This window comes from Protopterus annectens, chromosome 1.part1 (genome assembly GCF_019279795.1).
Source record: "Protopterus annectens isolate FY-2018-M chromosome 1.part1, PAN1.0, whole genome shotgun sequence".
NCBI classification, from domain to species: domain Eukaryota; kingdom Metazoa; phylum Chordata; order Ceratodontiformes; family Protopteridae; genus Protopterus; species Protopterus annectens.
In genome coordinates this window covers 1,037,214,457-1,037,237,449 of record NC_056726.1, presented here as the reverse complement: position 1 = coordinate 1,037,237,449, position 22,993 = coordinate 1,037,214,457, and the positions used below count along the sequence as shown (strand labels likewise).

The 22,993-nt window shown below is 44.3% G+C and overlaps 1 protein-coding gene across 1 annotated transcript in view; it reads left to right on the top strand.

The window, feature by feature from the left end:
• Positions 1-22,993, top strand: part of LOC122808805 (deleted in malignant brain tumors 1 protein-like) — a 568,450-nt gene that overhangs the window by 89,722 nt on the left and 455,735 nt on the right. The window contains exon 3 of the mRNA XM_044079867.1: positions 7,195-7,509. Coding sequence (XP_043935802.1) covers positions 7,195-7,509 — 315 coding nt within the window. The remainder of the gene's footprint in view (positions 1-7,194; positions 7,510-22,993) is intronic.

The window sequence follows — 22,993 nt, the reverse complement described above, 5'->3', positions numbered from 1 at the left end:
TCCCCCCAGAAGACCCGAGCTCGTTTTTCAAGTGACCCTTGAGAAACGTTGCTTTTGAGGGTTGAGCCTATCGTGAATACCTTCCCCCATTCCCAGTCTTGAGATTCCAACTACCTTGGCATTGCTGACCCCAGTACAGTGCTGCACTTGTCCCATTATATGCCTGCAATCTTAGGCTCCACCATAGTAATTTGGGATTTTGTTGACTGGCTCCCTGTAGCCATAAATCCCCCCCTCAGACTCCTACTGCCTTGTACTGGAAATACTTGGCACCAGGGCCTTCCTATTATGGTAAGGTTTCATTATGTTAACATGGTACAGTTTGTACCCCTGCCTCCTGCCTAGCAGTTTCTCCATGTTATCACTGACCTTCCTTACAACTTTGAAAGATCCCTCCCAAGCTGCCTGTAGCTTGTGTCTGATGAGATTGAGAACCATTACCTCCTGCCCCACAGCATACTTTCTAACTTGAGCATTCCTGTCATACTAGACCTTTTTTTGCTGTTGGGCTTCTCCCAACTTTTCCTGGACTAATCCCATGAGTTCTCTGAGCCTTGTCCTGAGGTTTAAGACATATGCCACAACAGACTCCTTGTGGGATTCATATTCACCTTCCCACTTATCACAAATCAAATCCAGAGGTTCCCTCATCCTATTCCCATACAGAAACTCAAAGGGTGAAAAACCTGTGGATTCTTGGGGCACCTCCCTATAAGCAAACAAGAGGTGGGGCAAATATTTGCCCCACTCCCTCTTGAACTGGTCTGCAACTGCCCATAGCATGGTCTTTAGTGTAGAGTTTAACCTCTCAACCAGAACGTTAGTCTGGAGATTGTAAGGGGTGGTCTTTAGGTGCTTCACTCCACAGTGCTTCCACAGACAAGCCAGCAAGTCTGACATGAAATTGGCACCTCGTCAGTCAGTATTTCTTTTGGGAAACCTACCCTGCTGAAAATTTCTAACAAAGGATTTGCCACCTTTTCTGCCTCAGTGAAGGACAGAGCCACTGCTTCAGGGTATCTGGTAGCATCATTTACTACCACTGAGATATACTTCTTCCCTGTGGAGCTTTGGGTACTCGGAGGTTCTACAGTATCCATTGCTACCCTCTGAAATGGCTCCTTAATCACAGGCAAAGGCATGAAAGGAGCCTTGACCTTGTCTCCTGCCTTGCCTACCTTTTGGCACTGCTCACAGGTCCTGCAGTACCCTGTTACATCTCTGGAAATCCCAGGCCAATAAAAGTTCTGCATAATACATCTCTTGTTGCGTTTTATGCCCATACGACCTGCAAAGGGAATATCAAGGGCTGTGGCTGGAAGTGCCATACAGTAGTCTCTGGGCACTACCAACTGTTGTATTCTCTCACTCTCTAGCCCTCCCTCAGTGGTCCACTCTATATACAGTAACCCTTTGTCCCAGTATACAGATTCCCCCTTCCCTTGAGAATCGGGTGCCTCCCTGGCTACCTCCCCTCAGGCCTTGTAATGTAAGGGTCTGTCTGAGAGATGAGCCTTTCTCAACTCTCTCTTTGTAACCCTTCCCAGCTCTCCTTCCACAGGAAGTCTGGTGTTCTTTGACAGCAGTGCCTCTTTGTCAACCTGGATAGTACGACTCACCTCTGCCCTTGCAGTCGCTGTGTCCAAGGAAACATCAATACTCTCAAACCAGTGTGGCTCACCTTCAGTCTCACTACTACCGGGTAGCTCCTTCTCTGAAGTAACCATCACACCAGTCCTGGCTTCAAGTCTGCGGTCCGTCTGGGTCTTCCCCAGGCTACCAGACTCACATGCTTGTCTCCAAGCCTGACTACGTGTAACTGCATGCACACAAGGTGCTGTATTATCAAAATCATTCCCGATCAGGACATCTGCAGGGATATCCTCAAACACGCCTACTTGCTTGCTTCTTTTAACACCCTCCCAGTCAAGGTGACCCCAAGCTGAAGGTATTTGGAATGGGGTCCCCCCTAAAGCTCTGACAGTATAAATGCAAGTGTGATACATTTTGTAGTATGGTAAAAAAGAAAACAAGTATATACATGAAGTAAATGTTACCAAGAAAAATTCTTGTGGAAAATAAAAATTGATCTAGGAAAAGAGAGAAAAGTATGGTATAAGAATGTAATGTAAAACCTGGGGAAAATCTAAGAGGCAAATAGTGTAATCAGAAAGCAGGATTTTTTGTGGAGATTGGTAATAGATAAATTGCCAGTAAGAATAAATGTTAAGCTGTCATTCTCGCCTTCATTCTTGCTGGATGGGTTCGGAGCCGATCCTCGGCTCCGACTCGGCCTATACTATAGCTCGAGAGCTATTTTTACCGGCTCGAGGCAGCCCTATAACCCACAATACCATGCGCTAACTCCCCAGATCTCGTTTGCCGCTTCGCTGTGAGGTTGTCTTTTTTTACAGGCTCAGGTCAGTAAAGAGATTTAATTCTATTAATCTAAATTTTCAGGTAGTTTTTTTCAGTTAGTTACCCTTGTCTAGGTCCCTACTAATTGCTTTATCCATATAGTCCTTTTTACACCCTTCTTTAGTTAACTTTATCTTTGGGCCTTCGGGCTTTACCTTAGTTTCCCCACCCCTTACAGTGTCTGTGTGTGTGGATTTAGTCAGTTCCCTTAACTTTTCTATTTTTAAGTTGAGTGTGTGTGTGTGGACTGACTGTGTTTTACTATGTCAAGACACTAAGGTCTCGGGATTCAAGAAGTGTGACTCGTGCTGTCAGAAAATGTCTCTGACAGACGGTCACACTTCTTGTGTCTATTGCTTGGGGCCTTTACACCTGCAGGACTCTTGTTCCGTCTGCCACGGGTTTAGTTCAAGAGTCCTGCAGGAGAGGCGTAATAAGCTCATCTTCAGGGGCTTGTTAAAGCCCGATGACTCCCCGTCCAAGTCTGGCTCGGGGAAGTCTTCAAAAACCGCCAAACCCTCGGCTCCAGCTTCTGAGTCGAGGGCTGGCGTTATCGAGATGGCTCCGACATCGGTTCCATCCGGATCCGAGGTGGGCAAAGTGGTATCTGCTCAGAAACCAGCATCGGAGCCGACCCTAGCGCGCAAGCTCTCTAGATCCCCTTCGCTAGATTCCGTCCGATCGGCTCTGAGATCCCCTTTCCTATCGGAGTGGAGTCATAGGACTCGCTCATCTAGGTCGTCCAGGCTCTCCGACCACGACATCGAGAGGGTGGTCAGTAGGCTCATAAAATCTCAGGCACTAGCCCAAATGCTCCAGAGCCCATCTCACCAGACTGTGGCTCCTTCGGTACCGCTATCGATTCCTCCTCCGACCTCGAGGTCGGAACCGTAACCTTACCCACGTCGGAGCCGATACTCCCACCTTCGGCTCCGGTGTCGTTGGCTCCGACCTCTTCATTGGTTCCGTCCATGGAGAGGTCCGGGCGCCGGGACTCCATTGTCTGCTCAGAGGGGGCGAGTGGCATCGGACCCTTGTCCGACCCCGCTCTCCCTCTTGGAGCTTCGGCTCTGGTTAGTTCGGCCCCAACATCATTCTCGGAGCCTTCTCTGTTGGTGCCGGGGGCGGTTCCGGTCTCTTCGGAGCCGGGACTACCTTTGGTATCTGATGGGGGGAGCCTTCGAGGTGATGAGGAGCGTGCTGGACCCAGTGTCCACTCCAAGGTTAAGTTCTGCAGCTCCTCCCTCTACAGTGCCTGTTACGGTCTCTGGCCATCCTCCTACATCTGGCAGCAGAGATCCAAAGCATAGGGTACCCACCTTGGGGGTGTCCTCCTCTTCCGAGGGCTCCCCTGAAGTTTCAGGGGAACCCCCTAGGAAAAGAAAGTGCAAGAGGAAGCACATAGACTCCCCCAAGTATGTCACGTCGGACACTGACTTGGATGAGTCGGAGGGTTCCCCCAGATCCCCCTCTGAGGATGTCTCTTTTTCAGACATCCTAGAGATCCTAAAACAGAGGGGAAATTGGTCCACTCTCAAACCTTTCGAGGACGAGTCGGTTTAGCTTGACGCTTTTGGATCTCGCCCTTCCACCTCCTGGGTGTCTCCCCCTTTCTGACACACTAATGGAGGTAGTGGCTAGAAAGGCATGGGCAGCTCCTGATTCAATGGAACCTACCCCTAGGAGGCCTTCTAAATTTATTTCCGCTACCACCAAGCAGCATCTTATAATGGCCAGGGATTACACTATTCAACTTTGCAACAGTCTAGGTATTTCTATAAACTTTGCAAAGTCCTCTTTGTCGCCTCGTCAATGCATAAACTTTATAGGTGCCGTATTAAACACCAAAGAAATGCCTGCAACATTACCACCTCAGAGAGTGACAGACATAAGGCGAAATGTTCAGTCCCTGTTTCAGCCCAACAGAGTTAAAGTCAAGCTAGTATTGAAAGCATTAGGCCTCATGGCAGCGGCGATTCTTCTACTCCCATTAGCCCGCTTCCACTTGAGGCTCCTTCAGTGGATGCAGTTTTCTCAGTGGTCCTTTCAACAACTACCAGTGACTCTCAACATTTTGATAACCCCATCTTGCAAGAATCATCTCTCCTTGTGGATGGTTTCCCCTCAGCTTTTTCAGGGCAGACCCTTTGTCCCCCCCCCCCCCAGTTGCCACGGTGACAACGGATGCCTCCCTGATCGGGTGGGGGGGGGGGCATTATCAGGGCAAGACGGTCCAGGGCACATGACAACAATCAGAATGCCACCTGCACATAAATGTCCTGGAGATGAGGGCGGTGCTTTTGACGTTGCAAGCCCTTCAGAGCTCTCTTCCCACAGGGACTATAGCAATTTAAATGGACAACATGTCTGTGGTGTGGTACAGAAACAAGCAGGGCGGAACAAAGTCCTACCCCCTATGTCGAGAAGCACTCAGACTTTGGCAATGGGCGATTTCCTCTCAACAGTTTCTGATAGCAACGCACATCCCCGGGAAGTCCAACGTCATAGCGGACAGATTGAGCAGAACTATCCTCATGCCTCACGAGTGGTCTCTAAATCAAGCGGTAGCAGACAGAATATTTCAGAAGTGGGGCCAGCCTTGCTAAGATCTTTTCGCAACTCCTCAAAACAGCAAGTGCCTCGACTTCTTCACACACTTTCCTCTACCAGGCCATCCCCCCAGAGACGCTCTTGTTCACGATTGGCCCCGGGGTCTTCTATATGCCTTTCCTCCCATTCCATTGATCCCGCAATTAATTCAGAAAGCAACCGCATTGAGATCCAAAATGATCCTCATTGCCCCGTTTTGGTCTTGACAAGTATGGTTTCCGTTCCTGCACAGTTACCTACTGGAACAGCCTTGGCATCTGGAACCCCTTCCGGATCTGTTGACCCATCTCACGGGCAAGCTGCATCAGTCTCTTCATTCCCTCAACCTCACAGCTTGGTTGCTCCACTTCCAGCCATAGCCAGGCTTCCCCTTATTTCTTCTCCTGTTCGTGATATCATTCTGGCTTCCCATAAATCCAATACTAGGAAGACGTATGCGAGTAAATGGAAGCGTTTTTCACACTGGGCACAAACTAGGTCCTTAGATCCTTTCCATGCACCCATTCATAAGGTTCTAGACTTTCTGGCGGAGCTTTTTCGTTCAGGGTCATCGTCTGCCACTATCCGGGTACAATTAGCGGCCATTGCTAATTTGCATGTTGGGCTCTCCGAAGCAAATATGTCACACAGACTCTGTAAAGCCTTCCTCAAGGGCATCGTTTTGCTTAGACCTCCAGTTAAAGATCCACCTCCACAATGGGATTTGAATTTAGTTCTAACCTCATTGATTCTGCCTCCTTTTGAACCTGCAGCTTCTTGCTCCCTCAAGCTTCTTTCTTGGAAAACTCTGTTTTTAGTAGCCATAACATCTGCCAGAAGTGTATCGGAACTTCAAGCCTTGTCTTTCCGTCCCCCTTATTTGGTCTTTCACAAAGACAGGGTAACTCTCAGAACAAACCCTTCCTCCCAAAAGTGTCCTCTGAAGCAAATCTAAACCACTCCATTGACTTGCCTGTCTTCTTCCCAGACTATGCCAACAGGGCTGAACAGAAATTACATTCATTAGATGTTCATCGCCAATTACGGTATTATCTAGACAGGACAAAACAACTCAAATTCAGACCAGCTCTTTCTCTCTTATGCTGCAGGAAAGAAAGGGCTTCTGGTATCGAAGGTTACTCTTTCCAGATGGTTGACATCTATTATTACCTTTGTCTATGAGTTGAGACGCAGGCAACTTCCGTCTAGGCCTAAGGCGCATTCAGCCAGGGCACTACCAACATCAACGGCATTTCAAGCAAGGTTACCACTTGATGCCATATGTGCAGCAGCTAGGTGGGCTTCCAAACATACCTTTATTGCCCATTACAAACTTGATATAGCCTCCAGAAATAGAGCTGACTTTGGTTCCACTGTACTCAGGAGTCTGTTCCATTGAGCCACCCAGGACTAAGATGCTAAGGACGCTGTCCCATCCAGCAAGAATGAAGGCGAGAATGACAACTTAACTTGACAGTCACAAGCCCATACCTCTCAAATGTCCAGATTTTTGCCTCATATTTTTGGTCTGTTCCTCATAAAATCTGTGCGTGTCTGGCAAATCAGCGGACTGGTCACTAAACAATGGCATACATTTAGAGTTTCAGACTTCAAATCCTTCAGAAAATAAATACAAAACCTGTTGTTTTAGCAACTTTGTAAGTTTATAGGAGCAATATTTAAATATGTCCCTATTTTTCCTATAAACTTACAAAGTTGCTAAAACAACAGGTTTTGTATTTATTTTCTGAAGGATTTGAAGGCTGAAACTCCAAATGTATGCCATTGTTTAGTGACTTCAGTCCGCTGATTTGCCAGACACCCACAGATTTTATGAGGAACAGACCAAAAATATGAAGCAAAAATCTGGACATTTGGGAGGTATGGGCTTATGACTGTCACAGTTAAAAACTTGTAGAAACTTGCAGCCCATCCACAAGTCTGTGTTGTTTGCAAGCACTGAGAAGATAGTTACAAATGTTACAGCTCCAAACGTCAGGTGTGCAATTTTCAAGTGCATTCACACAGTAGGTAAAGCGTTGCTGAAAAAATAGGTACTTTTATTCATACAATACAATTTTGTTTTGCATTGTACTTGAAAATTACATTATAATCTAACATTTCATGATGTAATGGTTTGAGTAAATGTGGCTACATCAGATACTAACAGTCTGTATATTATTTCAGATGACTTCCAGATAAGACTAGTGAATGGCAACTATGACTGTAGTGGGAGACTGGAGATTTACAGTGGCTCAAACTGGAAATCTGTTTGCAGTACAAACCTGAACATGAACCATGCAAGAGTAGCTTGCAGACAGCTGTCCTGTGGTGTTCCTGTGTCTATAGCCACTGATGCATATTTTGGTGTTGGTGATGGTGAGAATGTGGCCTTAAACCTTCATTGCAATGGGGCTGAATCTGCTCTTTCCTACTGTTTTCCATCTGATTCACAAATTCGGACATGTTCTAAGACTGAGGTCACTGCTCTGGACTGCTCAGGTAGGAGATTAATGTTGTTCCATGTACCATATTTTTCAGTTTTGTAATTCTGTGCAATATAAAGTGAACTGTTTTATAATTACAAATGCCAGCGTTTTCGTTTTTTTTTTAATTGCTGTAAAAGAGACTGCCTTGTTTTTTTTTGTTTGCATATTTATTTTATTTGCACTTCACTAGGAAATTCCAGTTGGCCATTCAGAGCCCATTTTCAGTGGAGGCCCAGGGAGAAAAGCTCCTTAGTAGATGACTAAAGGTGAATATGTACATTGGGATTATTGAGTCAGAAGTAAAGAGTAGTTAACACTTGGTTAAGAAAAAAATTAGCCTGCATGTAACAGACTGGTTTACAGGTAGCAACAAGTAAAGGAGTAACATTACATGAATTTTCAAGGTATTAGAGCAGTGAGGAATTTTAATAAACATAATATAATAGTAGATAGGAAAACATCAGTGTAATAAATGTAAGGAGGCTGGGTACAATTCCAGATAGAGGAAAAGTGTTTCATACAGTGAAGTTTTGAAGTAGGCAGGATTCTGGGTGATTACATTTCTTTCCACCTTCGTGGAGTTAGACCTCGTCTGTCCTTTGTTTAGATCAAAACAGAACTACTGCTGGAATAATCTTACAGCTGTGCAAACGATCTTTCTGTATTAAAAGAAATGAACTGGCACTGTCATATTTATGCTGTGTCCTTCTGTATTCACTTCAGTTTGGTGTTCATGAGCAAATTGGGCTGCGTGAAATTTATGTAAAACAAGAGCATTTGTTTTGCTGGAGACACTAAGTATATGAGTGATGGTTTGGTCAGTGACAGAAGTATGAAACCCTTACTGTAATCCAAATCACTTGAGTTTGAGTGGTGGCCCCAGAACTACAAGATGATATGATGGTGGTGGGGGTGGTATGAGGAGAGAAATAGTGATGCGTGGTTACCTCGTGATGGGGATGCTTTAGGGTTATGTTGCTGTTATGCCAAGTGTAAAGAAACCAGAGCTATGACCGGTCTAGGCGATTTTGTTGGGAGACACTGAGGGAAACACCACTTCATAGATGGGGTAGCTCTCCCACAGTCCAGTTACACACCTACCCTTTGATCTAAGCCAGCTTATCTGGGGATTGTTAATGAAGACAGAAAAAAGCCTGTGGCAGCAGGAATGACTGTAGTCAGTATGCCTTAAATCTGTCTGTTTTTCCTGTAATTTCATGTGAAGAAATTAACCATCTCTGCCATCCAGGACTGCCAGATGTGTAGTGTGGGAAGGTTAGGCTAGGCATGGTGTTTGGAGATTGAAGAGTGGCATTGGTCAACAGCTGATGGTCCGCCAGGAGACCCAAAAAATATTGGTGCTGTCACTGTTGAGAAAACATGCCTTGTATTTTAAGATACATTTCACTCAGAAAATGCTCAGCTAAGGGACTTGAACAAATGATAAGCATGATGTGTTTAATCTGTAGATTCCAGCAACTGGTAATTCACCTTAAGAGAGAGGACCATAACAGTACATGTCATTCTTGCTGGCCCCAGTTGGATGTACAGTAATGACAATGATCACATGTAATGGAATATGAAAATTATATAATGTAATATAATTATTTATTTTTAGTTATTTATTTATTTGCACTTTGAGTTTTCAGTTGCTGTTGCACCTTCTCAGCAGACAGACACACTGGCATAAATTAAACTGCAGAGAATCAGATGATTGCACATGTATTCTTCTTCCAAAGAGGCGTTAAGACTCTAAAGTATGATTAACTTACTTTAGTGAAACATCCTTGAGCAGTGTGATACTGTGCATGCTGTTACATGTTGCTCTTAAAATTAACACCCCTGGCTTAAGGTTAGGAAGATAATATTAAAGGTCTGGTTTATGTGGAAATTTTAAATAGGGCAGAGCAACTGTGCATTATCTCTCCAAGGCTTTACTGGGAGCTTGAAGGGGGTTGTAGTGAACAAAGTGTGGGCTGCCATTTTTTTTATCCAGTAAAATTTCCCATCTATTTAAGCCCTGGGAATGTTCTAGATAACTTTAGAGGAGTCCTGCACTGTTTTTGTAATAGTGTGGTCTGAAGCACAGTTACAGTGAATGGAAGGGTGGCTGATAAACAAGGGGTGCTGAAAGTACACCCACTAAGGAAGGATGTTAAACCACATTTTCCAAAAATCCACAAACCCCGCTATCCATGCATATGAGGTGAGCCCATGGAAATAATGTGGGTTGACTTTTTTTAAGGATATTCTTGCACTGCGTGGCAGCTGGAAATATCTTCTGCCCATTGTGATTTTGGTTGCATTTACTTAATTATTAGAGGGCACTTGTCCTGATTTTAAAGTATATAACAATTTTGAATACAGGGTAAATGTATTTTAAAGGGCATGCTTTGCAATAACTCGTATTGTTTTACTGTGCTTGTGTGTTAGTGAATGAATAACTTAAAAAATTGTCCTATGATGATCCTATGGCAGACCAAGTAACTTTTAAATTTTTAAGATAAGTCCTCTGATCCTTTTGTACCCCTGAGGAGCTGAGACAAAATGCTAATCAGAACTGGCATTGTCAGTTGGACCACTACTGGGTGTTTAGCATGAGATCGTGTACATATGGCACTGCATTGATCTTTTTATAGCACCCGTGTCAGTGACTGTAGGCTGCCTAGTCGGTGAACAGATGCGACTCCAAGCAGTGGACATGATTCAAGTCGGTGACTTTGTCAGTGTGAAGAGGTGTAGTTTCTGTTATATTATGATTGTTATTGTTTCCTTTTAGTAAGCATCTGTGTAGGAAGACATGAAGTAACTGCCTACTGATGTTACTGGGCATGTTGTAGATAGCATTGTCATTGGATAGTCGTTATCTCAGCTTCTTCTTTGTAGGCAACTCTTTTCAAGACTCAGGGATTCCCAGCAGGCTGATAAATAATGGGGCACTGTGGTAAAGGATGTTAAATGATGTAGGCCCTTCTGCACCCAAAGCAGGAGAACATATGTACCCTGGGGGTTCAGTGTGCTGCCTTAGAATATCAATAAGGCTAACAACCTGATTTAGAGATCTGGGATGGCTTGGGTGTTTAAGACGTATCCTTTGATTTACCTATTGTTGAGGTGCACTTAGTCTTAAAGATATCTGGTTACGTGCTGTGTTGTCATGTGTTTCTCACAGAAGTGGCAGAAAAGTGTAGGGTGCCATGTTTAACCATTTTGCACCCAGCATTTGTATCGCACATTGATCCTGATGGTTGTTGTAACATAACCCATGGTTGCATTGAATGTGCTATTTACATGTTTTCCAGTTTTGTACCATATTTCTAAGTCATCCCAGTACGTCCTTAAAAAGGTTTTGGGAAGTAGCTAATACCCTGCAGTAAGGTGTTGTGGTGCTGATGGTTATTTAACATAGTCATTAGACAAGCATTGCACTCAGGAGCTCTGCATTTGAGTAGGAAGTTAAATCCTAGAGTTTTTGGGCTAGGTTAGTTGAATGTGCAACATCTATTTAGGATGAATAAAGTACAGTGAGAGTTGTGTTAGCTGAATGTACACCATCTGTGTAGGATATATAAGGTACAGTGAGAGGTGTGTTAGCTGAATGTGCACCATCTATGTAAGATGGATAAGGTACAATTTGAAGGGTGCCACTCACCCTCGGGTCTATATTACGTTATCGAATCCCAGTAACATCGAACACCAGAAGACCGACATGTAAAATGCGAACTACGGTAATGGCGAATGTACAAAACCATGAAATGTCGGTGTGATGGTTGGCCCGTCACAAGAAAAATTGTGTGTTTAACGAGGACATTTTGCTGTGTTGTGGGTGGCTGGCATTTGGATTTAAACTTTTTTGTTCATCAGCCTTTACCTTGCATCAGGTGTTTTTCTGACTGTCACATATATATACACACAAATATGCATATTGTATAGGTAATATTGCATTCATTTTAAATGAGGTGGCTGTTAAGCATCATTACTTTAAATAAAAAAAAAAAAACATGATGACTAAACAAGTAAACCAACAAAGATAAGCAAATCACAAGCTTGTTTACATAAGAGTACACTCTGCCTTGAGATGTAAAGCAACTACTACATAAACTAACAAAATATAGAAGAGTAAAACTCCTATCTACAGGCTCCAAAACTATTATGTTTAAAGGCAGCCAGCAATAGTTTGCATTCCTTCCTTTGTCATTTGAAACAGTACTGTACCATACCGTGTGTGTGCTTTGGGGCACATCATTCTGAACAATACAATATGCCTGCCATATCTGTGTGTGAGGGCACATGTCATTTTGAATAATACTATATCCCTGCCCTCATGACCCTTGCTTTCTTCCCTTCACAGATAAAATCATTCAGCTCTTTACTAATTACTGTCCACAACTTCTCTGGTTGCCTGACTTCAAAGGGACTAAAAACATTTTCACTGCTTGTATTTTGCTATCCATATTTGATCCTTCTAATTGAATAAGGTGGTGGTTTAGGTTTACCAGATTTGATGGGATATTTTTAGATCTACACAGTTAAGACTCCTATATCTAATGAGCAGAAAGCTAAAATTTAAAGTAAAAAGAGATGATTATGAAGCTGGGAGAGTTGTATTTTGGATGCAGATCTTTAAGGAGAATAACAGCCATACAGAGTAATCGGAAAATAGATGCAAGGAAACCAGATATAGTAGCCCATGAAAAAAGTAGCACTGATCATTCAAATTTCTATACCCATGTGTACAGCGAGAGGCAGTCCTAAAATACTAGGATTTGCAGGCAAAATTGAGAGCCGTGTAGAAGAAGGATTTTATTTATTTTTATTTTACATTTAATTGCTGGGAAAGTTCGACTGGACAAAAATCCTTTTTCAGCAGATGCCCGGGGAGAAAAACTTCACTTTTTAAAATATTACAAATCCAAGGTTTACATATATATGACTGGACATTTGCATTAAATGTTTAACATTGGAGAAAAATAGACTCGTGTAAATATTCTTATTAATGGCATTGGTGCATAGTCTAGTCCAGGAAAAGAGAATTATTAAAAGAACAGTGAAGAAATCTGTTGGAGAAATGAGCAACTTATGGAATGTAAACCAGGTATTATTAACAGCTGCTGGGTGAGCAATACATATACTACATTGACTGATGGCCTGTAGTAGCACCAGCTACAGTACAGTATAGATATTGAAACATAATTACAATTTTCATAGATATACTACATTGACTGAGTCTGTAGTAGGAGGAGGAGATGCAGTGTAGTACTGAAACATAATTGCAACTTAAGGAGAATAGTTTTACTGTAGTTCTTGAATACACTCTTTAGATTGTAATAAGAAAAGATTGTAATAAGAAAAGATTGAAGTATGTTGAAACGTGAGACGTGATCTAATTTATGTAAAGAACTAGTATTACCTAGAGAGTGTGTGTTTGGAGTAGTTAGGACACTGCATTGGCATTATTTTCTTATCCAGGATTAGTACCGGAGCATAGCCATGTATTTAAGTGAGACCTGAGAGTAAGTTATTTGAAGTAAGATAAATTGATGATTGAGGTTATTTCTGATGATAAGCTATTCCATATTTTAGCTGTGTAGCTCGAGGAAAGGGCGTTACCTGATTTGTTATTTGCTTTGCTAACATTAACAGGGATTTGCTACTTGAGCGAAGTACATGATTGTTGGAATGTGCCAAGCACAGTTGGTGATTATTAGTTGAGGGAATTCTAGTCAATTCATTTGTTTGAGGGCAGTGCAGTGATGCGTCCTACAGCTGGTGTCTGTTGCAAATTTTGCAATTTTGTTACAGCAGGATTCTAATTTGTCTAATTCTGATTTCCTAAGGTTTGTGAGAATTGGTGATGCATAGAAAAGAGTTGAGATAAGATGTGTTCTAGCTATAGCGGCTTTTGTGTTAGAAAAATATTTAATGTTGGGTAGTCCAATCTCACCTTCATTTTTACATATGGGTTCGAGCCGATCCTCTGTTCCGACTCGGCCGATTTTCAAGCTCGAAGACCGTTTTGCTTTTCCCTCTCTACCATACCCCAAGGGTCAAAGGGGTGGTAAAATGTGGTTCAAAAAGTCCCAGAGGGCCTTTCCGGATGCACAGAGTGAATCCTCCTTCAGAGGCAGAGGAGTAGGAAATGGTAGACGTTGCCCTAGAGGCAGAGGCGGTCCGCTATACCAGCAAGGCCATAACTCCTTTCGAGGGTGGCCTTATCAGTGCTCCTGATGTGGGTCCCGACTGCGTTTCTCTGGGGCCAGTCGGGGGTCGCATCTCTTTGTACCCTGGCTAAATATAACCCACGACAAGTGGGTACAAAGAGTTATTACCAGAGACTATATCATACCCTTTTCCCTTCCACCGTTTGTTCCCAAAAAGATCCCGGATGTTCCACCCAGTCACAGGGATCAGGCAACTGTGGAGATCAACAAGTTGCTCTTGAAAAAAGTCATCCATCCCGTCCCAGCAGACCAGACAGGATCTGGAACTTACTCCAGGTTCTTTTTAGTCCCAAAAAGAACCAGAGACTGGAGGCCAATACTGGACCTCAGCAGATTAAATGAATCCATGAAACGGGACAAGATGTTCATCGTGCATACAGCTGCAGTAATGGCAGATGGGTTTTCAGCCGTCAGGCGGTCCCTCGGTCGGCCGAATTCCAAAGTCTTGGTCCGGCGTCGGTTGTTGTCGCGTACTCTGACGCCAGGAAGGCCAGAGTATATAAGACACAGCCGACGCCATGTTCTTCAGTCTTTTTGCCGTTGCCCGAAGCAGAAGCAGTTCGCAAGCTCCGGCCTGCCCAGCCTGAATTACGAAAATATTTGGAACCAAGTCTTCATTAAAGCTAAGTACCCGTTGAGAATCTTTTCTTGCCTCAGACCGATGTCAGAAAAAGTTAATAATTGTATTTCTTGTGGGAAGCAACACCCGCATAAGGATTTCCATTCCCTTTGCATACATTGTTTGGGCCCAGACCACGGCGCCTTGGGCTGTCGCTTGCGCCTACCTTCAATAAACGCACTATCAAGCGAGTTCGCCCAGCACTTTTTTGAAAGCTTTTGACTATAAAATGTCGCCGGACACTCCGACTACCGCTTTATCCAAAAACGCAGGAAAAAAGGACCGATGCGAGGCCCGTCTCCACCAAACAGGCTCCACGTGGTCCGGTTCTCAGTGAGACGCCTTTGCAGTCCCCGACTACCAACCTTCTTCGGGTGTTCTGTACCAGACCGCTGGGTCATCGGCCCTTTCCCAGACTACAACCCGCTCCCCAGCTTATGTCGAGCCTACTAATGTGGACAGATCTACATCCACTCATGGTGTATTTAGGCCTTCATCCTCTTTCTCTATTAAGGCCTTTACCAAATCCAAAGCAGCCAGGCATCATACTAGGCCTGCTGCACAAGGCCCATCTCCTGGGCCCATGCCTAAGAAACACATGCTTAAAATGGCTGAGGATCTAATAACTCTTATCAGAGGTTTTCAGCCCTCTCCTGACAAGAGACCCAGAGTGGAGGAAGAATCCCCCTCTTCTGATCAGGGATCCATTTTATCAGAGCATTCTGATGCTGAGGAACACTCTTATTCCCCTTTTGAGGATTCGGATGCAGAGCAGTCTATTCCGTCAGTATCCCCCCCTGAGGATTTCTCTTTTGGGAAAACCTTGCACACCTTGAGGGAACACTTCCATTGGGAAGGCCAAGACTTTTCAGACTCCAAGAAAAGACTTAGGGAATTTCTTTGGTTACCTCAGCACAGACCTCTGGCTATTCCCCTGTTTGGAGATACTGGATGATGTCTATTCGGAGGCTTGTTTTAATCCTGATTCACTGCCTCCTGCACCAGTTAAGCCTGATAGATATTACAGAGTGCCCAGTTCTCACCAATTTCTCTACAAAGGCCATAATGCTGACCCTGAAACCATTTCACAAGGCCCTAAGGGAATAAAGGCCTCCACTGCCAAGAATCCATTACCTGCAGAAAGGGAATCTACATCCCTAGAAAGGTGGGGTAAGAAGGTTTACACCTCGGCCACCCTAGCCATGAGGGCCTTAAACTGCCAGTTTCATATGATTAAATACCAACAGTTCCTGTTATCACAATTAAAAACAAAATGTCTCAACCTGAACACCCAGATTTAAAAAGTTACAGGATATATGATGCATGCTGAACAAGTGGGTAAACACACTTTACGATGTGGTTATGATGCCCTAGGCCTCCAGTAGAGCGGCTCAGGATCAGTCAGACATGCCTGGCTTAGAGAACAAAATCTGCCTGATCATGTGAAAGCAAAACTTCTTGATGCACCTTTACAAAAGGATGTTCTTTTGGTACTAATGCTGAGGATATATTACGAAAAATGGAGAAAGCCAAATCTATGCAAACTGTCAAAGCTTTCTTACAGGTCCAGCCACCCGATTTAGCAGGAATTGGCCATCAAAACTGGTCCTTTCCAGCCACTGACAAGCCCCAAAGAGGCAGATACAGGCGAAGGGGCAGGGGGCAATCAGGGTCATATAGAGGCAGACAATGGCAATTTCACACTCTTCCAAAATGAGAGGCATGCCAAACCTACCACAAAATCAAAGGGTAGAGGCACAACTGCAAATTTCAAAGCTCCTAAACATGAGGGCTATACAAAAGGTACCTACGCACCAACAAGGTCAAGGTTTTTATTCAAGACTTTTCCTGGTACCAGGAAAAGGAACTGACTGGAGACCCATTCTGGACTTATCAATACTAAACACATTTCTACTGCTGCACCAAAATTCAAGATGCTCACATTACAGCAACTTCTTCCCATGCTGGGCAAGGAGTTTTGGCTGGTAACATTGGACCTCAAGGAGGCATACCTGCATGTCCCAACCAAAGCTGCAGAAGATACCTCAGATTTCTTGCAGGTTCAATCCACTATCAATTCTCTGCATTGCCCTTTGGCTTATCTACTGCACCCAGAGTATTCACCAAGTGCCTGGCATCAGCGATTGCCTATTGTAGACTTCAAGGGATACAAATTTACCCTTATCTGGACTGCCTGATCCAAGCTGACAGCAAACATATACTACTGGAACATCTGGCATATGTGACACGGTTACTGCTTTCTCTGGGATACACCATAAACAAGGAGAAATCAAAGCTAACACCTTCTCGGAAAATAACCTTCCTGGGTGCCAGCTTGGACACACACACCCAGATGGTATACCTTACGCCAGAAAAACAAGGGCAATTATCTCAGTACTACAAAATACTAGCAAAAAGTACCAGGCTTACTGCAAGGAAAATCCTGCAGGCTCTGGGATTCATGGCATCTTGCATTCTTCTAATCCCGTGTGCAAAGCTGCATATGAGGAAACTTCAATGGTACCTAAAAAATCTATGGTCTCAACACAGTCACAGCTTGGAAACTATCATTCCAATAATTCCCTGTCTACAAAAGGAATTTCTATGGTGGGCCCAAGCATGTCAAGTAAACACAGGCCTCCCTTTCAGCAAGCCTCAAGCAAATCAAGTCATAACCACAGACGCCTCAGATTACTGGGGCACATGAAGGACAGGTGCATTCAGGGCAGATGGTCCCAAAAGGAAAAGCACCTTCACATCAATCAAAAAGAAATGCTGGCAGTAATAAATGCAATTACAGCTTTCAAGGACTTCCTGCATCCAGGACAACTGCTCATAAGAACAGACAACACCACAGTAATGTGGTACATAAACAAACAAGGAGGAACTCACTCATACCCCTTGTGCAGACTAGCCATGACTCTTTGGAACTTGGCTCTAGAAAGACAAATCGAACTTCAGGCACAGTACTTGCCAGGGATGGAAAACACACTGGCAGACACTCTGAGCAGAAATATGGCAGATCCACACGAATGGAAGCTACATCCACAGGTGTTTACGGAGATGGTCCAAGCATGGGGAAGGCCAGATATAGATCTTTTTGCCTCCCACAGAAACCATCAATTGAAAAGGTTTTGTTCAAGGACCTTCCATCCAAAGGCCTGGAAAGTGGACGCCCTTTCATTCAGTTGGACAACATGGACAGTTTATGCATTCCCACCTCTGCCTCTTCTGCCCAAGGTACTTTTGAAAGCAAGAACAGACAAACCGAGGATGATACTGCTTGCTCCAGACTGGCCAAGACAACACTGGTATCCACTCCTGAGGAGCCTAACACATACTCCTCCCTGGTCCCTGCCTCTAATACCTCTCTTGCTGACGCAGAACAACTACAAAACCCTTCACAGCCAGCTGAAAACACTCAACCTCGCTGCATGGAAAATTCCTTAACACCACATCAAACTCTACTCTCCAAGGAGGTGCAGGATGTCATCTTGGAGGCCAGAAGACCATCTACTAGAAAAGCTTACTCCGCAAAATGGAAGCGGTTTTGCTGTTGGAATGAGAAAAGAGGGCAGGACCCTAGAAAATTGAACTTGCCTCAGGTTTTACAGTACCTAGCTGAACTACTGAGCAGTGGACTTTCATTTTCTTCAATCAAAATACACGCCTCAGCCATTTCTGCAGAATTTAACACGGATCCTCCTTTATTCTCACATCCACTCTTACGGCAGTTCCTCAGAGGGGCTAAGAATATAACACCTCCAAGGAAACAACCAATACCAGCCTGGGACCTTAATTACATACTAGAAAAATTAACATTGCCTCCCTTTGAACCTGCTGCTTCAACAGATCTACAATTTTTGTCTTGGAAAACAGCTTTCCTTCTGGCCATCACTTCAGCTCGTAGGGTTTCTGAACTACAGGCCCTCATGGCGGTGCAGCCATTCCTCATCTTCCATCAGGATAGGGTTTCCTTACCAACCCATCTTTTATGCCTAAAGTGGTATCTAGGGTAGCCTTAAACCAAGCCATACACCTTTCTACCTTTTATCCTAACCCTCAAAACAAAGGGGAAAGGCTGCTTCACTCTAGACATCCATAGGCAGCTACGTTACTATTTGGACAGAACAAAGTCCTTCAGGAAGTCAGACCAACTTTTTGTGTCCTATGTGTTACTCCTACCATGGGAAACCCGTCCCTACTGGTATCGGATCTCACTCCACCAGGGCAACAGCCACCTCTACAGCCTTCCTCAGAGGTGTGCCTACTAAGGATATCTTGGAGGCAGCCACTTGGAGTTCTGTACATACCTTCACAAAACACTACCATCTGCCCTTATATTCCAGAACAAGAGCAGGCTTTGCCACTGCTGTTTTGCAGGGCATTCTGGCTCAACCCAGTTCCTCATTGTACCTACCACCCTATGCATAGCTTTGGGACTCTACCCATCTGTCATTACTGCAGCTGTATGCACGATGAACATAGTACAGTTTTGTACCTACCATAAATGTAGATGTTCGAAAGTGCGAATACAGCTGCAGTACAGGCCTCCCTCCCCCCACTTGGTACAGGCATGGGGCCTAACATCCTCTTCATACTACCTGACTGGGTTATCCTGCTAAGTTTTATTTGCTTACAACCACTGATTTTGGATTATATTGCATTGCTTGTATATGGATATAAGCATTATTTATGTATTGCCTTCCTTCTGGGGGCACCTGACATCTGGGGCAAGAAAGACTGAAGAACATGGCGTCGGCTGTGTCTTATATACTCTGGCCTTCCTGACGTCAGAAGAGTACGCGACAACAACCGACGCCGGGCCAAGACTTTGGAATTCGGCCGACCGAGGGACCGCCTGACGGCTGAAAACCCATCTGTCATTACTGCAGCTGTATTCGCACTCGAACATCTACATTTATGGTAGGTACAAAACTGTACTTTTCGGATGGTCACACTGCAGTCGATACTCCCTTTGACTATTGGATGTGCTCTCTGGATCTCCAAGATGCCTACTACAGTATAAAGATGGGCAAGGTGTCAAGGAGGTTTCTGCACTTTCAGCTGGGAGCCAGCCATTATCAATTTTGTGCTCTGCCCTTTGGTCTCACCACAGCCTGCAGGGTGTTCACCAAATGCATGGCAGTGGTGACAGCTCACCTGAGACATCAGGGATTCCAGGTGTTTCTGTATTTGGACGACTGGCTCCTGACCTCCCCCACCAGGCATCTACTTCTCCAAAGCAGTGACGCCACCATTCAGCTTTGTGCTCAACTAGGGATCTCCATAAACTGGGAAAAATCTGCATTGCTGCCCTCACAGTCTGTGAATTTTATAGGCGCAGAGGTAGACACAGTGGATATGACAGTTCGTCTTCCAGCCAAAAGAGCACAAAACCTCATCTCACAAATTCAGTGTCTTCTTCCACTCCGGAAAGTCAAAGCAAAATGGATTCTTCACATTCTTGGAACGATGGCCTCAACTATTCTGTTAATACCTTTAGCCAGGTTGCACATGAGAATCCTTCAATGGCTCCTGTTCTCCCAATGGTCATTCCAATATCCACTGCTCTGTCATCCTATTCTGCTGACAGAAGCGTGCAGAAAGGACCTTCGTTGATGGATAGCCCCCAACAAGTTGTTCACGGGAGCTCCCTTTGTGCCTGCCCAACCCGTTGCCACTGTGACCACGGATGCCTCCCAGGTCGGGTGGGGGGGCATTATGTTGGCAGGACTGTCCACGGCACATGGCAAGAACACTAGGCTCATCTGCATATCAACGTTCTGGCGATGAGAGCAGTGCTTTTGGCATTGCAAGATCTTGAGGACCTTGTTCCTCCAGGGGCAATTGCAATACAATCGGACAACATGCGAGTTGTGTGGTATATCAACAAACAGGGTGGTGCCAGATCTTATCCACTCTGTTGAGAGGCCATGCTGGTTTGGGAATGGGCGATTTCTTCCCAGTGCTTTCCAGTGGCAATGCACATTCCAGGGACAACCAACGTGATAGCTGACAAGCTGAGCCGGGCAATCCTACTACCTCACGAATGGTATCTGAAACTGGAGATAGTGGAACAAATCTTCCGAAAATGCGGACAACCTTGCTGCGACCTTTTTGCCAGTCCAGTCATTGCCAAATGCAGCAGTTATTTCTCCCTAATTCCCCCTCCGGAGGAGGCACCTAGAGACTCTCTGGTTCACGATTGGCACACAGGACTTCTATATGCCTTCCCTCCATTCCCTCTTTTCCCCCAAAGTGATACAGAAAGCCAACTGACTGGGAAGCAAGTTGATCCTCATTGCCCCTTACTGGCCTCGTCAGGTCTGGTTCCCCTTCCCTGAGCCTCTTCTCCTGGATGATCCTTGGATTCTGGACCCAGTTCCAGATCTATTGACCCACATGTCGGGTTTGCTACACCCCTCTCTCCACACCCTCAAATTGACAACTTGGCTGCTCCAGTTCCATCTCTAGTCAGGCTTCACAATGTTTCGTCATCAGTGTGCCATATTCTTTTATCCTCCCATAAACCTTCAACCAGAGGTCTCCTAAGCTATGCAAGACCTTCTTGAGAGGAGCCACTTTACTAAGACCACCATTACAAGAACCCGTGGCCCCTTGGTACTTAAATTTTGTGTTGTCCAAACTAACATCCCCTCCATTTGAACAGTCTCATTTGTCTTCCTTAAATATTTGTCTTGGAAGACTGTTTTTAGTAACTATTACATCAGCCAGACGTGTTTCTGAACTACAAGCTCCGTCTATTAAGCCACCTTATTTAATCTTCCGTAAAGAAAGGGTTTCTTTATGTACCAATCCGTCATTTATTCCCAGTTTTTTCTTCTGCCACATTGAATCAGTCCATTGAGCTTCCAGTCTTCTTTCCCAATCATAGCAATGCAGCTGAATATCGTTTCCACCAGCTGGATGTTGACAGACAGCTACGTTTTTACTTGCAATGGACCAAAGAATTTCGGAAGTCAAACCAGTTGTTAGTTTCCTTTTCTGATTCCAGATTGGGCCTACCAGTTTCTAAGGTGACTTTGGCTAACTGGATTTCTAGTTGCATAGCTTTCATTTACAGTTTGGAGGGCAGACCTTTACCCCACAGGATCAATGCTCACTCTGCCAGGTCTCTGTCTACCTCTGCAGCCTTTCAAGCCAGGGTACCAATTGATCATATCTGTGCAGCAGCTACGTGGGCTACCCCTCACACTTTTATTACTCATTATAAACTGGATTTGGCTTCTAGGGGTAGAGCATCCTTTGGCTCCATGGTGCTTAGAAGTATTTTCCAATGACCCACCCAAGAATAAGGCGCTAGGGATGCTGTCCCATATGTAAAAATGAAGGTGAGATTGGACTACCTAACATAAAGAAGTTATGTACTCACCGTAACGTTCCATGTTGGTAGTCCATCTCGCCCTTCATTTTTACCAACCCACTTTCCTACCCCCATCCTGGAAGGTCTGGAGATAATAATTTAAATTGTTTTATGGTTGGCGACCCTTTAGTATTTGGTTGTTGGCTAGGGGTTTCTTTATTTCTTCCTATTTATAGCAATCAGCAAACAAGATCTGGGGATTACACTGGTGCACCATGGGATACCTGCTTAGCCTCACGAGCCAATCGGAAGTCTTCGAGCTTGAAAATCATCCAAGTCCCATATGTAAAAATGAAGGGTGAGATTGACTACCAACATGGAACGTTATGGTGAGTACATAACTTCTTTTTTCTGTAAAGTGTACCTAGTTTTTTTGTGGACTTTCCTAATAGTTTGGGCAATATGGATCTCAAATTTCAAACTACGGAAGAGTGCTACACCTGTAAGTTGTGTGTTGTACGGGAGAGAGGATGGTGTTGGTGCTGAAGGATGGGGAAATGGGTAGTGTTTCTAGTGAGGTAGAAAAGCATAAGCTTGTTTTAGTTGGGGTTCAAAATAAGTTGGCAATTACTTAGCCAAGCTTCTACTGTGGTGAAACGTTGTTATTGATTGTAGTTGGTGTAGAGAAGCTGCCCATATCGATGTAGAATCTTCAGTGTACTGTACAAGAGATGCATAAAGGGCTGAGGTATGGAGATTGTTAGTAAAGAGAGTAAATAGGAGGAGAACAAGCATAAAACCTTGGGGAACTCCTAAGGTAATGGGTAGTGAAGAAAGGGTTTGTTACCATTGAACTGCTTACTGACAACAGCTAGATAGTTTTTGAACTAGGACAGGGTAAACTGGCTTAAGTTGAGTTTGGTAAGTACATTTTAAGAGCTTGCTGTGAGAGACTATATCGGAAGCCTTGGAGAGGTCAAGAAAAACAGCAGAGACAAATTTGCCATTATATCTGTGGTAGTTGACTATGTCAGGGAAGTTCATAAGGGCAGAGGTAGTGCGGAGGATGGGTCGAAGCCTATGTTGTTTATTGGACAGTAATTTGTTAGTAACTAGGATGCCCATAATTTCTGCATGTATGCATCTTTACAGTATCTTGTTTATGGGTGACCATATAGAAGTTGGCCAATTTATTTGGATAATTCTGTTATCTTGCCTCCTTTGTGTAAAGGGATAATATATGAAATTTTCCAAATTGATGGAACTAGTTCGGTAATGAAATGGTTAATGAGGATAGGGATGGAGATTACATCAGCTGCAGTTCTAAGAT